The sequence below is a fragment of the Elgaria multicarinata genome, chromosome 10 (genome assembly GCF_023053635.1).
Source record: "Elgaria multicarinata webbii isolate HBS135686 ecotype San Diego chromosome 10, rElgMul1.1.pri, whole genome shotgun sequence".
NCBI lineage: Eukaryota > Metazoa > Chordata > Lepidosauria > Squamata > Anguidae > Elgaria > Elgaria multicarinata.
The window spans coordinates 16,165,506-16,181,574 of NC_086180.1; the positions used below are offsets into that span (position 1 = coordinate 16,165,506).

Consider the following 16,069-nt stretch of genomic DNA (forward strand, 5'->3'; position numbering starts at 1 on the left):
GAGCTCCTTTAAAATGAAACCATTCACTTGCTTGGACTATGTTTTAAAGAACAGCTCGTTCCTTCTTTCTGTTAAAATTTACGTGTGTCACCATATTAGTGTATCCACTGAGCATAGCCATGACAATTCAATCAAGTCAAAAGATCTACCACATTTAACTCTAACATTAAATAATATGCAACCTTCTGAAACACTGTACTTAAGACAGCTAAGAATTTAGGCTATATCCATCCATGATTTAATTCCACTTAAGCAGTGGTTTTCAAAAATGTGTTCTGGGGAACATTCAAGTTGCTCAATGGGAAGATCACCAATGTTGGGCAAACTACCCTCAAAGAAGGCTTGCTGCCCATCACTACTGATCTTCCTCTGCAGTGCACAGCACTACGAGAGAGTTGAGTGTATTCAAGGGTAACATCTCAATCTACACAGAGCAACACCGAGGTTCAAAAGATTCAGCTAGTGACCTGCATGGGCTGAAAATATACTTTAGAATGGGGAGTGGGCAGAGGGTAGATGAGGCTCTACTAGACCTCACTGGATGATTTACAGTGAGTGAGCGAGCAAGGATTTTTTACTCCCAATTGCTTAATAATTTTTACTCCCAATTGCTTAATAATTGGGAGTAATTACAGCTGGATTACAGCTGGAGAGCCACAATTAAAGCTAGAGAGCCTCAGTGTTCTCCAGCTGTAAAATGGGACTTTTATGCTTAAGAGTGCTGGAACAACTTGATGCTTTAAAATAGCAAGTCAGAAAAAATAACTGTCTGCCATGGTCAGCCTTGCGCTAATCGTTTATCTGTCTCCCTCACCTGAAAAAATGAGCATCAATACGTTGTCCTTTACCATGTCATTGTGTAGCTCTGCTGGCAATTTTAGATTTTTATGGTAGAACCCATGATATGTTATGTAGTAACTTAGATGTAGTTTTGCACTTGTATATGTTCATGGGGCTCAGTAATGGACTCCACCCCAGCGCCACCATTTTGCACGTGGTTCTGCCCCAGCCACTATTTTGCATTATTTTGGTGGATCACGGGGTGCTAGTAAAAAACAAAGTAGATCCTGAAAGACTGGAGACTTCCTGCCTTTGCTTTACAACATGCCTCGGTATTCTCTCAACATTCAGAGGTGAATTAATGTCAAAACTTTTGCCTACCAATAGAAAATTTGAAAACCACTGCACTAAATGAAATGGAATTAATCCAGGAATTAATTTGGCCTATGTTCAATGAAAACTACTCCCATTCTAAGGGGAATGTTGTGGGGGTAAGGAGACCCACCCTCCCCATGAAGAAACATACAAACAACACATACAGCAGCAGCCATGTTGAGAGACTCGCTTTGTTCCTCAAGAACTCCTGTCCCCAGTCCTCTCTTTGCGAGCTTGAATCATTTCCCTGGGCGCATGCTTCCGCTCAGTGACCAAACCCAACAAATACATGAAGTCAATGAACCACGTGGTTGGGTTGAATTTCAAGCCAAGCTCACTAGCTGAGTAGTCAAATGGAAAGGTATGGTGGTAATTGTGAAAACCTTCACCTGGAAAACAGAACCCAGAAGGAGAAAGAGTTAGGTCAAAGGAAGAAAAGGGCAGGGCCAATGAAGTGGAAGAGATAAAGGAAGAGAGGCTCTTGATGTCAGGGGCTGGAAAACAGCTAATTGTAAAAGCATCCGTGATTTTCAATAGTCTCGGTAAATAAGGTAGGAAAGAAGAAGTTATCTCTGGTTTCATCATGATTAGAAAGGAGATTCAATTTTTAAAATTGTACTCTCTTACAACATGCGAGTAATGTAATGTGTAGTATCATGTGTGAATTTTTATTCGTTTACCATTTTTTAATGGAACATTTTAATGTTTACCATTTTTAATGGAACATTTTAATGGGACATACATTTATCTCACCCAGTGTTAGAACTAACCCATTGAAATGAATGAGTCTTAAAATAGACTAACATTGGATACATTCAAGGCTGCAATCCTAAACACTTACTAGGGAGTAAGCCCTACTGAACACAGCAGGAATTACTTCTGAATAAATATGTATATTTATAAATATATGTCCCATACATTTTTATTCACATGGATTTTTTTTTAGGGCTGACTGCCAATGAAAGAAATTCTAGCTGATTAATCGTACGCAATTGAATTCACGAATCAAAATTGCAGATACTGGGAGATGAATAGATTAGTCATTTTGAAGGAGAAAAAGTATACTTTGTTTTTCGATAATGCGTGATATGCACCACATACATCATATTGGAAGAGGCTCCTGTATGGTAAAGCAGACAGAATGCTTTTCTAAAATGAATTATTTTCTAAGATGTTCTTGCTGGTTTTATTGTGGGTTTTATAGTTTTTAATTGTTTTATTGTTATTATGTTTTCATTGCTTTTAATGTTTTAACTGTTTTTATGTATTTTATTGCTGTAAGCCACCTTATGAGGGCTTCTGTCCTGAAAGGCGGCCAAGAAATGTTATAAATAAATTAATTAATATAAAAAATCCATTGCCCAGTTAAGGAGGAGTAACTTTCCCAGTTGATCAAAATATAATCAACTAAAGCTGCTATCCTATAGTCCAGCCTTCCTCAACCTGGGGCGCTCCAGATGTGTTGGACTACAACTCCCAGAATGCCCCAGCCAGCTGGGTGGGGCATTCTGGGAGATGCAGTCCAACACATCTGGAGCGCCCCAGGTTGAGGAAGGCTGCTATAGTCCTTTGAAGGGTGTCTCAGGGCCATAGGATTTTTTTTTGGGGGGGGGAATCTCCTGCTTTGAGAGAGATCCAAACTTGGAGAGGGAGATCTGACTATGTAAGCCACCTCTGTGAGGCTGTGGAACGACCCGAGGCTGGTGCTACTCCAACGTCGGAGAGCACAAAAAGGAAGTGTTCTAGGGGCATTCTAAGTCATGCCAACCCTGACTTGTGGGGGATGGAAAAGTTAGAAAAGAAAGAAAATGACTACAACCAGCCAAATAAAAAAGGGGGAAAGCTTCCCCACCCATCCACCTGCTTTCACCTTGTCGGTGTGAGCCAACAGGGCCCTGGAAGAGAGGTGCCTCTTTCTCACCTGTCTTTTCCTCTCCCATATGACTGTACTGTCCATGTTGCAGTCTAGGGTGACCTAGGGTGCAGCCAGAGGGCACCCAGTGGGAAGGGAAGGGATGGGATGGGAAAGCACACTTTCTGGAGGGCCTGGAAAGCACGCTTCCCCTCTTCTGCTCCAATCGGGGCCTTAATCGAGGCCCAGTATTGGGCAAAAGACGGGATTCAAATAATAATAATAATAATAATAATAATCCCCGATTGGATTGGAGGAATGGAAACTGTGTCATCCCGCCCCCACTGCTCCAATTGGGGCCTTTTCTATAATGTCCAGGAATGATGTACTTTCCCCTTTAAAGCTCCAATTGGAGAGTTGGGGGGAGAATGATGTGCCTCTGAAAACTGCATCATCCCACCCCTCCCCACGCCACCCTAACGGCAGCCTTAAAGGGGAAAGTGTGTCATTCCCAGACTTTATAGAAAATTACAGAAAATCTCCCCGACACTCAGGATAGAACAAAAACCTAGACAAATCCAGGGAAATCCTGACAGTTGGTCACCCTATAATGCAGCCTGGGTGTTTCTAGTGTCATCCCTAAAGAAAGTCTTCAGAATCATAAGGTGGGTCTTGGTCCTGACATTTATACTTCTTTGGCAGTGACTGGGACTGACTGCAAATTTAGCAGCCGTGTCTGTATCAATAACAGGGAAAGGACGATAATAACGATGTTTGAGGATTTAACAAACGCCCAGCTAACTGGCAAAAAATCCAATTTTTATCAGTGTTTGCCAAGAAGGCTGAACTTAGACAAAGCCAGGTCGGGGGGAGATGTAGGTAGTAATTGAGGGCGAAGCTAGATTTACTATAGATAATGATATCAGGAAACTCAAAATGCCCAACAAGACAAAACTAGATGGAGATGCAAATCTGGAATGTGCGGGTCTCTGCTGAATAGCTACAAAGCAGGGTGTGTGGATGTAATTTGAAGCAAAGAAATGGTAGGCAGAGAAGAAATGCTTAACCCTTCCCCTGAGCATATTTCTCTGCTCCAAATTGTACCCTCTCCCCCCCCCCCCACACTTTTCACCTATTCAGTTGGATGCAGAATTTGGATCCCCACCCCTGAATCACGCTTTATATATCACATGGCAGAGTAGTTTTGTTAATCTGCTGTGTTTGAGCGTCATCATATGGGGAGGGGGGGAATATTGTGTTTCCTTACCGTCACTTCTCCGCCCGTGCTTTTGTCTCTCATTACTTCCTCTTTCGAAAGAGGAAGTAACCAATGTGCACATGGCCTATTCAGTGGGCCGTTTTGATCGTGCTGCTTCTCCTGCACACAGCAGGAGATAGGGGCACATTCAGTTTTGTTTTAAGTCTGGTTTTTCTGGAGTCTATTTTGCAATGGAAAAATGAGTGGAAGGAGCGTGAGGTGCGCGGGAGGCTGACGACGTTGTCTAAAGGATGCTGCACATCCATAAGTGGGCTGTAGCGAGCGTGCAATAAAACGCTCGTCTAATGAACCTCCTTATGACTCACTCCCAAGACATACAGACCTAGAGCAATGCTGTTTCGTGTCTCTGTCAACTCCTTTGCCAACTCCTCCTTTTGCAAGATTATTATATGGGAGAATTTACATTGCAACTGCCCACAGTCTGAATTTAGACCAAGTAAAATGAGCTTATGCCTTGATAGACTTTTAGGCGCCGTGAGACTCTTTGTTGTTTTTAGTGGTAGGCCTATTAATGAACCATTAATTTCAGCAGCTTCACACTGCATCTAGCCTTTGCAAAAACATGCTTACCATGAGGCCAGAGGAAGACTGCAATACTCCCCAACTGGCTTCTGGAAGTTAAGAACGTAAGAAGAGCTCTGCTGGATCAGACCAAGGTCCATCTAGTCTAGCACTCTGATCACACAGTGGCCGACCAGCTGTCAACCAGGGAATTACAAGCAGGACACGGTGCAACAGCACCCTCCCAGCCATGTTCCCCAGCAACTGGTATATATAGGCTTTCTGCCTCTGATACTGGATACTACATGCATAGCTTGTAATTATTTGCAAAGTATACTTCTATTGGTTACAGCCAGTTGTTTCTTGTGCATATTTTAAAAATATTTTTCATATCCTCATTTTTGTCATATTGAAGGTCCAGTAATTTGTTGGGTGCTCTGATATTGGAGGTAGTGTATAGCCATCGATGAGGACTAGTAGCCATTGATAGGCTTCTCCTCCATGAATTTGTCCAATCCCTTTTAAAGCCATCCAAATTGGTGGCCACCACTACCTCTTACGGAAGTGATTTCCACAGTTTAACCATGTGCTGCATGAAAAAGTCCTTCCTTTTATCTGTCCTAAATCTCCCATCAGTGAGCTCCATGGGATGACCCCCTCGAGTTCTAGTATTATGGGAGAGGGAGAAAAGTGCCTCCCTATCCGCTTTGTCTACACCATGCATTATTTTGTACACCTCTTTCATGTCCCCCCATACTCATCATTTTCCTATGCTAAACAACCCCAGCTGCTGTAACGTTTTCTCATAGGGGAGTTGCTCCAGGCCCTTGATGATTTTAGTTGCTCTTTTCTGCACTTTTTCCAGCTCTATAATATTCTTTTTTAGGTTCAGTGATCAGAACTGTACACAGTATAAGTGTTGTCTCGCTATTAGGGGAGTGTGATTTTGGCACTTTTATTTTCAGTTCCTTTCCTAATTATACCTAACATGGAATTTGCCTTCCCCCCCGCCCCATAGCTGCTGCACACTGGGTTGACATTTTCATCAAACTGTCCACCACAAGTGCCTTCTGAATTGGGCACCTCCTTCACCAGTTTCACCCCGGAAGGGGGGCCAGACTGGGAATCTCCACAAGCCAGATGTTCCCTCTTACTGCACTAGAGAGTGTGCATCTGAATGAGCCCTTGGGAGCATGGCTGATGCTACTGAATCCAGCAGTATTGCAAGAATAAATTAAAGGACACAGCTGTCCGTAGAGTTCTTTTGCAATGGCCACCCATTATATTAGAGTTAAATGGTAACACCATGCCGTGGTTTACTATGACAGTAACATGAGAACCATCCTAACCACCGGGGGGCAGAAGATGTAGTAAGGTAGATCAGCCCAGCTCTGTCTTCCTGCTAGAAGCATCAATAATTGCCCTGACTCTAGATGGCTTCCCATTCAGCCAGTAGAGTCCCATCTTAACAGAACGGCTCTCTGTGGACTCAAGCCTCCAAGGCACCAGTTCTTTAACTAGCTTTTGGAGGAAGATGTATTTCATCCATCATCTGCGACTGTCATGGGGCCAGCAGTAATAAGCAGCTGTTGGGATTCCCAATAAACCACGAGACACTGTCACGTCTGGAATCTGAATCCCTGGAGGCAAATGAAAGCACAGAAAGCTAGCAGTAGTGTCTGGGGAAGAAGAAGCACTCTGAGTGGGACAGCTGCAGTTATGAAGAGGTTCCATATATCAGTTTGCACCAGAAACGTCTTATTTATGTCATTGGCATTAGGGTACATTATGAGTCCCTGCGAGGAAAGTAAGGCTAAAAATGTCCACTAATTGAAGGTTCTATGTTTACTTCAGGGTTGCAGGGCAAATTCGGCCTCCCTGGGGTCTGGGGTTCCACAGGTGAGCGCGCCCCTTTCACCTGGCTCCTCCCTTTTACCCAGCCACCAACCATTTAGTGTTTTCCTGGCTTTTGTGCAGTCTTTCACCCCACCCCATTCTATGAGGTGGAAATGCCTCTCCCAAGGCGCCGTTATTGGCAGCAAGAGCTATAAGCTAAAATATGACTGTATTTGGCCATGCCCCTTTTGCCTTTGGCCCCTCCTCCTTTGGCTCCACCCACCATTGGAATGCGCCCCCCAAGAGCTACCCTAAAATTGAATTCAGCCCTCAGGCTGAAAGAGATTTGACACCCCAGTTTACCTCATCACCTTGGGGCGGCTTTAGAATATACATAGACATTTTTTGGGGGGAACCCACCTAGAGCTGTCCTTATAAATGCTTGTGGAGACTATTCTTGCTTGTTGTTATTTCTATGCGGTCCCACAGCTGTGGCTCTCTCCGTGATTTACAATTCTCTCCGTGATTTACAACAAAATACAACAAAGACTGTATTCAGACAACACGCTAAGCCATGGTGATTAAACATTTTGAGCTAAACATTATGGCTTAGGGTGCCATGTTTAATCACGGTTTAAACACACTCAGTAACCATTTGCTGCAAAAGGATTAGTGGTCTAACCATGGCTTAGTGTGTCGTCTGAACAGGCCCATAGTAAAAACAGACTGGGTTTAGACAATACGATGACCAACAGTGGTTTAAGTGGTCACTGCTTGGTTATTTAACCCACCGTGGGTTGTCGTGTTGTGTGGCAGGAGCTTTTTAACCAACAGTTGGTTCTTTGGCCGAAATAACCAATGCAAATAACCTACGCTGTATGGAGTTGGCTATTTGAACCACCATTGGTTATCATGTCATGTGGAGGGCACTGTTGGTTATTTCATCAGCCACACAGTTACAAGGCAAAAGTCAAAGTGGCAGCTGTTGCTCTAGTCCGGCCTGCAGGATAGATTTTCGGCAGCAATGGCTGATGGGATACTAGTGGGAGAACTGAGTGGGGGACAGAGGGCAGGGAATGAGTGAGTCAATTCAGCATGGACTAATAGTCAACTCATCACTGATCCTAATCCACACCGCGGTTGATTATTATCATGTTGTGACAAGGCGATTATTACCCCACTGTTGACTATCGCGTTGTCTGAATACAACCATAGTCTAAATTGTTTAACACTGAAAATTAAAACAATGTAAATGACTAAAATCAATTTAAATAAACACCTACTCACCAATAGCTCCTATAGAGACGAGTGTATTCTGCCGAGGATTGATATTCTTGTCATAAGGCCGGTTGCCGTACATGTGGGCAGCACTATTGACCAGCCAAGAGACGTTGAGCGAGACGGTGTAACGGAGGATTGACGCGAGAAAGTATGAATTCCACAAACTCTCCCCCCAGAAGTACCAAGGCACAAGAGTAGGAATGACAAAACACATCAGCACGACTGAAGCCTTATAGTGCCTGTGAAGAAAGAAAAGGAGAGAGATGGGGCCGCGTGACCAAATTTCCTTCTGTGTTGAAATCCAAGTGAGTCAACTGAGAACAAAAGGCAACAGAATCTAGATTATTAGAACATCAGACAATATATATTTAGCACAAAGCCAAAGAATGGCTGACAGTTTATTTTTCATCACGAGAGGAGCCCTTCGTAAAAACCTGGGAAATGCCATCAAATATGACAACAAATTCAAATTCTGAACTATCCTATACCAGTTTGCCCTGCACATTTTTTCTGCATATGTATAATTTCAGAAATGGAGAAAATGGAGATGTTTCCCCCAGTTAGCTTCAATCTGTTCTCATTTTTAATTAAAAAAATACAAAAAGTAGCCGTGTTGACTGTAAGGAAAATTCCAAAATATATATTCGTGTATTACTTTTATTACATCATTATTAAATGTGTAAGCTTGTTCCCATCTACCCTCGGGTCAGATCAAGGTCCAATCTTGTAACCATCACATGACCCGCAGGGCCTAATTTGAATGTCCATAGAGCCCTCCTTCCCTGCTTCCTTTTGGGACTCTGTATACACAGACACTGTGACTTCACCATCAAGTCAGGGTTTCCCCCCCCCCTCCTCATTCTCTCTCTCTCCTCTCCCATCAAACTTCCTTTTTGTAAATTCTTGCATAATGAAGAGATCTGGAGATCTCAAAAACTTGCACAATTTTGGTAATCTTTTCGTGGGTCTAATAAATATATTACATTCATTTTTACTATCTAACTCATGCCAATTCGTTCGTTTAAGTAAGTAAGTATTCCCTAACTTGCTGCCCTCCAGATTTTTTAGAATACAACTGCCATCAGCCCCAACCAGCATAGACATTTGGTCAAGGAAGGTGGGAGTGATAGTCCAAAACATCTGGAGGGCACCAGGTTTGGGAAAGCTGAAGTAAGGATTAGACTGGTTATTGAGGGTAAATCAAGGAAGTATATTGTCGCTAAATGATGTTAAATATGACTTGTGGAGGTTGTATAAGCAAATGAGTCCTTGGTACAGATCAGAGGTGGGCAACATGAGGGCCATGGGCTGCATGCAGACCCCACAGGCCCCACTGCAGCCCCCCCCCAACAATTTTTTGGGTTGCCCCCAAAAAATCTTTAATTTGTTTTTAGCAAATAGGGCACTCGGAGCTGCTACAGAGTGCAGGAAAGGTCTCTGCAGCTGTTATGGAGCCACCAAAGGGTCAACATTAGTTTACAGACAAGGTAATTTTGACCTTTTCAGCACTCTGTAGCAGCTCCGGATGCCATTTTACATTTATTTTTAAATTTTCTTTTTATTTCCCTCCTTTTATGTGGCACCTCAGGATGTGTGTGCAGCCCCTGGGTGGGGTGGGGTGGGGGCTAGGGTGACCATATGACCGGATTTGCCCGGATTTGTCTGGGATTTTGGTGACATGATAGCACTCTTTTAAAATTATTATTTTTAAAATCATCATTTTTAAAGATAAAGAGATGAAACTTCGCACCATGATAGGTTTTAGGTAGAGCTTTAGCCATTCCAAATTTGAAACAGATCTGTTCATCCATTGATTTTTTAGGAATTTTTTAATAATTAAGGTTTTAAAATTATTATTTTTTTAAATCATCAATTTTAAAGATAAAGAGATGAAACTTCACACCATGATAGGTTTTAGGTAGAGCTTTAGCCATACCAAATTTGAAACAGATCCGTTCGTCCATTGATTTTTTAGGAATTTTTTAATAATTGGGGTTTTAAAATTATTTTGTAGAACAGATTTGTCTTAAATGTGTGCTGTAAAATCAGACATATGACCAAGGCCATGTTTGGGTGGGCATGCCCCCTTGGTGCTAGACACGCCCCCTTGGGGGCCGACCATGTTGTCCTCCTTTTTGGTTTCCAAAATATGGTCACCCTAGTGGGGGCAGCATTTGCCCACTCCTGGTATAAATGTTGTGACTAGGTCGAGGGAATTAACCTTCCAAGTTCCTTTGCTTCTGGAAAAGGATGAGAACATCTCATACTGTTGTGGCCTAAAACACTGAAACAGGTTTTGGAAGCTCCTCATCAGAGGAGAGGTCTGAGGGAGCCGTGGGGCCCAAGACTCATGAGAATCTCATCATTGTGCCATCCTAAAAAGCAGCTATTGGAAAACATGCCGCTATGACTTCCTACACTGAAGAGGAAGCAGAATCACCTGGAGAATCCATTTCATTCATCACCAACCCCTGAAAATGCTTTCCTTTCAATATCCTCAGATACTAGTGACTCTGGAACCCCTACAATTCCTGGAAGGACTACTGCACCATACTCAGCACACTAATAGTGCACCAATATGCTTAGAATATGCTTAGAGAGCCAGTGTGGCATAGTGGTTAAAGTGGTGGGCTGGGAGTCAGGAGATCTGGGTTCTAGTCCCCACTCAGCCATGGAAACCCTTGGGCCAGTCACAGACTCTCAGCCCAACCTACCTCACAGTGTTTGTTTATTTATTTATTAAATTTATATACTGCCCCATAGCCAAAGCTCTCTGGGCAGTTTACAAAAGTTAAAAACAGTGGACATTTTTAAAAGTATAAAATGTGAGGATAAAATGGAGAGGAGGATTATGTACGGCGCCTTGGGTTCCTTGGAGGAAAAAAGGCGGGATATAAGTGCAATAAAATAAATAAATATTAGAAATTCCGCAAGAGTGCACAGTTTCGAGCCACTTTAGCTGTGAACTAGCATTTCCAAGGAGGTGGTACCTGAGTGAAGCAACTCCCTGTAGCCATAATACAAAGCTCTGCTACTTCCTGATCATTGCTGGTGCAACAACTGAGCCTATCTACTTACTAGCCTTATATTAAGCTACCTTGTGATCTGTCCATGGTCCTGAAACCTGGCCAGCCACCCTGGCTCCTGAACCACTGATTCAAAAGTTTCTTGCTCGCCAAAACCTGAGTCCAACTATTTCCTGACTGAAAGCATCATTTTTTCTTCCTCTGGACAACAACATTGTGAACAAATCTCTTGTTGTTCCTAATCTATAGATAGGATGGCTTAACCTGTGTTGCCACCTTAGCTGTTATTGTAGAAGCAGAGGCAAGCAAGCCCCAAGTAGAGGCGGAAGGGGCCTACAAGGCCATCGAGTCCAACCCCCTGCTCAATGCAGGAATCCACCCTAAACCATACCTGACAGATGGTTGTCCAGCTGCCTCTTGAAGGCCTCTAGTGTGGGAGAGCACACAACCTCTCTAGGTAACTGGTTCCATTGTCGTACTGCTCTAACAGTCAGGAAGTTTTTCCTGATGTCCAGCTGGAATCTGGCTTCCTGTAACTTGAGTCTGTTATTCCATGTCCTGCACTCTGGATCGAGAAGAGATCCTGGCCCTCCTCTGTGTGACAACCTTTTAAGTATTTGAAGAGTGCTATCCTGTCTCCCCTCAATCTTCTCTTCTCCAGGCTAAACATGCCCAGTTCTTTCAGTCTCTCTTCATAGGGCTTTGTTTCCAGACCCCTGATCATCCTGGTTGCCCTCCTCTGAACATGTTCCAGCTTGTCTGCATCCTTCTTGAATTGTGGAGCCCAGAACTGGACGCAATACTCTAGATGAGGCCTAACCAGGGCCGAATAGAGAGGAACCAGTACCTCACGTGATTTGGAAGCTATACTTCTATTAATGCAGCCCAAAATAGCATTTGCCTTTCTTGCAGCCATATCGCACTGTTGGCTCATATTCAGCTTGTGATCTACAACATATAATTGACCGACATATAATAGGATATAATTGACCTACAGCACTGCTATGAAGTATGTTCAAAGCTATGGTAAGGACTGAACCCAAGTCTTTCAGCGCCATATCGAAATACTGTTGTCATTGTCACAACTGTCTTGGAAAAAACTTCCTTAATTGTCATCTGCACATTTTGATGATGTCACCATTACGCCAGCTAATTCATATTAACTCTGTTCACCGGAGAGATTTCCACTTACAAAATTACCACCACCCTCCAGCTAGTATAAGAAAAGATCAATGGTGGAGGTGGGCAAGTTGTGGTCTTTCAGATGTTTTGGCCTACAACTCCTATCAGTAGTACTTAAAGCCAGTCAATTGTTTTGGCCCCTGAGACAGAAAATCTTACAAGCACCTCTCTCCACTTCCTTGGCATTGAACATACAACAATAATTAATACATTAAATAATGAATAATTTGCTGCTTTTTCATGACATCCCAAATCAGCTGACTGAGGGAACTGTCTCAGGCTCTAAGGTGTGTCTCTCTGTGTTTAAAGAACCATGTTTCCTGAGGACACCCCTATTTGTAAAAAGGGATGAATGGACAGAGGAGTGGAGGCCTTGGATTTCAGAAAAACCTCAGGCAGAAAGGTTCAAGGGAGGCACAGCAGGAGTGGAATTACATGTGGGCAAAAAAGCCAGCTATTCTGGGGGGATTAGATGCAACAGAGATTATTATGGCCCCTTTGTTTCAGCAAGTGCCATTCTTCTCCAGTTACACGAGAAGCAACGTCTTTCAAAACTACTTTCTGTACAGTGGTCCATTAAAGCTTATTATGCCACAGTAAATTTTTGAGTCTAAGGTGCCACACGGCACTGTGGCTTTTGAACACAAAACAGCAAGAAGCTGCTGTTTTCCTCCCACCTCTATTCACCTTTTTCTAACATAATGGAAATCCAAGGAGGACCATGCACCCACCAGAATCTGGAATTAATGTAAACAATAAGCAGACTGTGAAAGAAAGGTGGCAGTCTCCCCTCTAGTTTAAAGCCCTGGTGTTTTCATGCTTCACTCCACATTAGTCTGCTAAGCAAGTAAGCCCTAACGTCTCCTAGTAACTCTAAGGCTACTGACTTCAGGGGCGAAGAAGCGGCTTGTATTAAGGCAGATGATGGCAATTTGGGCAGCTCTAAAGTTCTGGAGCACTGCTAAGAAGATCTGGGGCCCATGCCTAGGTGGGCTCTACTTCTAACACCACCCATGGTACATGGTTGGCTAAAAGGTTCTTAGAGTAACATATGAAAGTACCAGTGGGTTCTTTGCCTCACATTAGTTCTTTTGAGAGCTATCCAAGCATTGGCTCAAACTGTGTGTGTGTCTGTATGTGTAGACGCACACCTTTAAGAAATGTCTGACATCAAACTTCACATTCCATCCACCTCCTCAGCCTAAAACACAACCTTTGTCTCTCTCCAAGCTGCCATTTGCTGCACTCAGCCATTTGGAACGCAATGTGTTGCAGCACAAGGATTTCTGCTGATGTGTTCTTAGCAACATCACTTCCAGTCATTGTAATTTGCCGGAATTTGTGTCATCGAGTGCTGATTTCTACCTCATTAATGCAAATGCTTAGAGAGCATTACCAAAAAAGAGAAAAGAAAGAGACAGATAAAATTCAGCAGTGGAAAGGTTCGTAAGCTTTTCCCACCCCTGATTCAAATTCATTTTGTAGGGTTTTTGAAGACTCGTTCAGTTCAGAAATCCAGTTAAATTATGTCTACAGTTATAGCAATCTTTTTCAGCACCATCGTATTTTCACTCCTTTTGCTATGATGATGCTTCCCTTCTTTTTCAGGGGATATCTTTGTTGGAGTTTCTCCTTCCTGTTCAATTTGGGGGAAGTCTTTTCCCACCGACAAACACTCATGAAGGTAGAATCTTCTTAAGCAAGACAAGATGGATGTACTAGGCCTAGAGAAACAGACTACTTTGGGTAGAGACTTGCAACTTGGTCTGAAATGAGGTAGCATTCTCTTTTGTCATGTTGGTCTGCACTTCTGCTAAATGCCGACTCAGGAACCTCTGCTTTCCCCCCAAGGCAAGGGCCAGATCTGAGTTACAGCTGGCCTTTATGTTTATGGATCAGCCACTGCTTCTCTGTTCCAGAATAGGGTTACCATATGAAAAGGAGGACAAGGCTCCTGTATCTTTAACTGTTGTATAGAAAAGGGAATTTATAGAAAAGGGTGTCATTTGTATGCATGTAGCACCTGGTGAAGTTCCCCTTTCATCACAACAGTAAAATACTTGAAAGGCTGTCACATAGAGGAGGGCAGGGATCTCTTCTCGGTCATCACAGAGTGCAGGACACGGAATAATGGGCTCAACTGACAGGAAGCCAGATTCTGGCTGGACATCAGGAAAAACTTATTGTTAGAGCAGTACGACAATGGAACCAATAACCTAGGGAGGTAGTGGGTCTCCCCACACTAGAGGCCTTCAAGAGGCAGCTGGACAGCCATCTTTCAGGTAAGCTTTAAGGTGGATTCCTGCATTGATCAGGGGGTTGGACTCGATGGCCTTATAGACCCCTTCCTACTCTATGATTCTATGATACTCTCAGGTGGCTTCAACAAATTAACCTTTTATTATCATTGGTGCTTTCTTTTGTTCTTATTATTTGTGCATAGCTTTATTTCCTTTCTAAGGCAGTCTTCTGAAACAAGTCAGAGGTGAGATGTAAATGCAATAAAGATGAATTGCTGTCAGCTGTATCTGTGATCACCCAGGTCACAAACTACTTTTGTGTCCAGTGCACATCTAGAAAATGTACCAAAGATTGCGTGCATGGAGATACACACACACACACACACACACACACACACACCATCAAGTGAACCTGCTTTTATCTTCTAATATTGGCTAAGTATTATCCTTTGCCAACCATTTTATTTATTCAGGCTTTCCCAAGCTAAAATTATGGAAATGCTTCTCAAGAGCTCTGTGTACACCAGACTGCCATACAACATCTCATAAAGTTAGGTTTATACTGGAAGCTTTCCTATCAACTTTTCTATGTGAAACCTACACTGCAATCAGTAATGCACCATGATAATCACACAAATAACATTTGCTGGCTCAGATCATAATTCCTTCCCTTTGTGAATTTGCATTACAGAAAAATAATATCTGTACAGCTTTGCAAGCTGTTAACAAAGCAGAGGCTGGGTTTGTTGTTGTTGTTACGACAAGAAAATGGCCATGCTTCCCCTCTCCTTCCCATGTCAACTCACGTTCTTTGAAAACTAACAACAGGATCTTCCAGCAGGTCACTGAAGTCCAGTTTCCTCCCTTTCTCGATGACATCTCGATGCTTCCGGACGAAGAGCCAGCCAATGTGGGCGAAGAAGAAGCCACGGCCAGCGTTGTGGGGGTCGGCATCCGTCTCGGAGTGCTTGTGATGCACTCGATGGTCCCGGCACCATTCAAAAATGTCATTCTGCATGGAGAATGGGAAGGGATGAGGGGTTTAAGTTTCACGTTGCTGTGGGCTTCTGAGTCCGAGCGGAAGAGCCCTCGTGGTTATTTCAAACAGAAACCTGGTTTGCCATAGCAGAACAATAGTGATGCCAGGTGCTTTTATTATGCCATTGCTCTGCTTCATTCACGGAATTTTACCGTGCACGTGTGTTTGCATGTGTAGAGCTTCCACTTGTAAACCCGCCCTCTGTATTTTCCCACAACTTCTTCTGCCTTTTTTCTTTCCACAAAAAAATCCATTGGGGAGGAAATGATGGACTAGCTGACCATTTCTTTTGATTGGGAGCACTGGAAGCCCTCCGTCTGAAAGCACTCCAAGTCATAAGAACCGCAATGCTGGATCTGACCCAGGATCTATCTAGTCCAGCGTTTTGTTCACACTATGGTTAACCAACTCCCCACAGGAATCCCATAAGCAGGACTTGAGCGCAACACACATACACACACCCATGTGTGTGCCCAAGATCTGATGTCTACGGGCTGGTATTACAATCATGCTTGTTCTTTGCTTGATGTTGGCAATAGAAAGTGATGACCTGCATGTGTGAATGGACCATTACAAAGCTAATGCCACAGGCAGAACCCCCATGTCATCAAAGAGTCAAGGCTTTTCAAGGGAGCCACTTCATTTATTCAATTCGTTTGTTCGTTCAGAAGAACAGAA

At 43.2% G+C, this 16,069-nt stretch overlaps 1 protein-coding gene across 1 annotated transcript in view; it reads right to left on the reverse strand.

Moving 5' to 3' along the window:
• Positions 1 to 1,028: 1,028 nt before the first annotated feature.
• The window catches only part of SCD5 (stearoyl-CoA desaturase 5), a 58,139-nt gene continuing 43,098 nt past the window's right edge, over positions 1,029 to 16,069 (reverse strand). The window contains exons 3-5 of the mRNA XM_063135230.1: positions 15,159 to 15,364; positions 7,911 to 8,143; positions 1,029 to 1,544 (exon numbers count right to left, since the gene is read on the reverse strand). Coding sequence (XP_062991300.1) covers positions 1,354 to 1,544; positions 7,911 to 8,143; positions 15,159 to 15,364 — 630 coding nt within the window. The 3' untranslated portion in view covers positions 1,029 to 1,353. The remainder of the gene's footprint in view (positions 1,545 to 7,910; positions 8,144 to 15,158; positions 15,365 to 16,069) is intronic.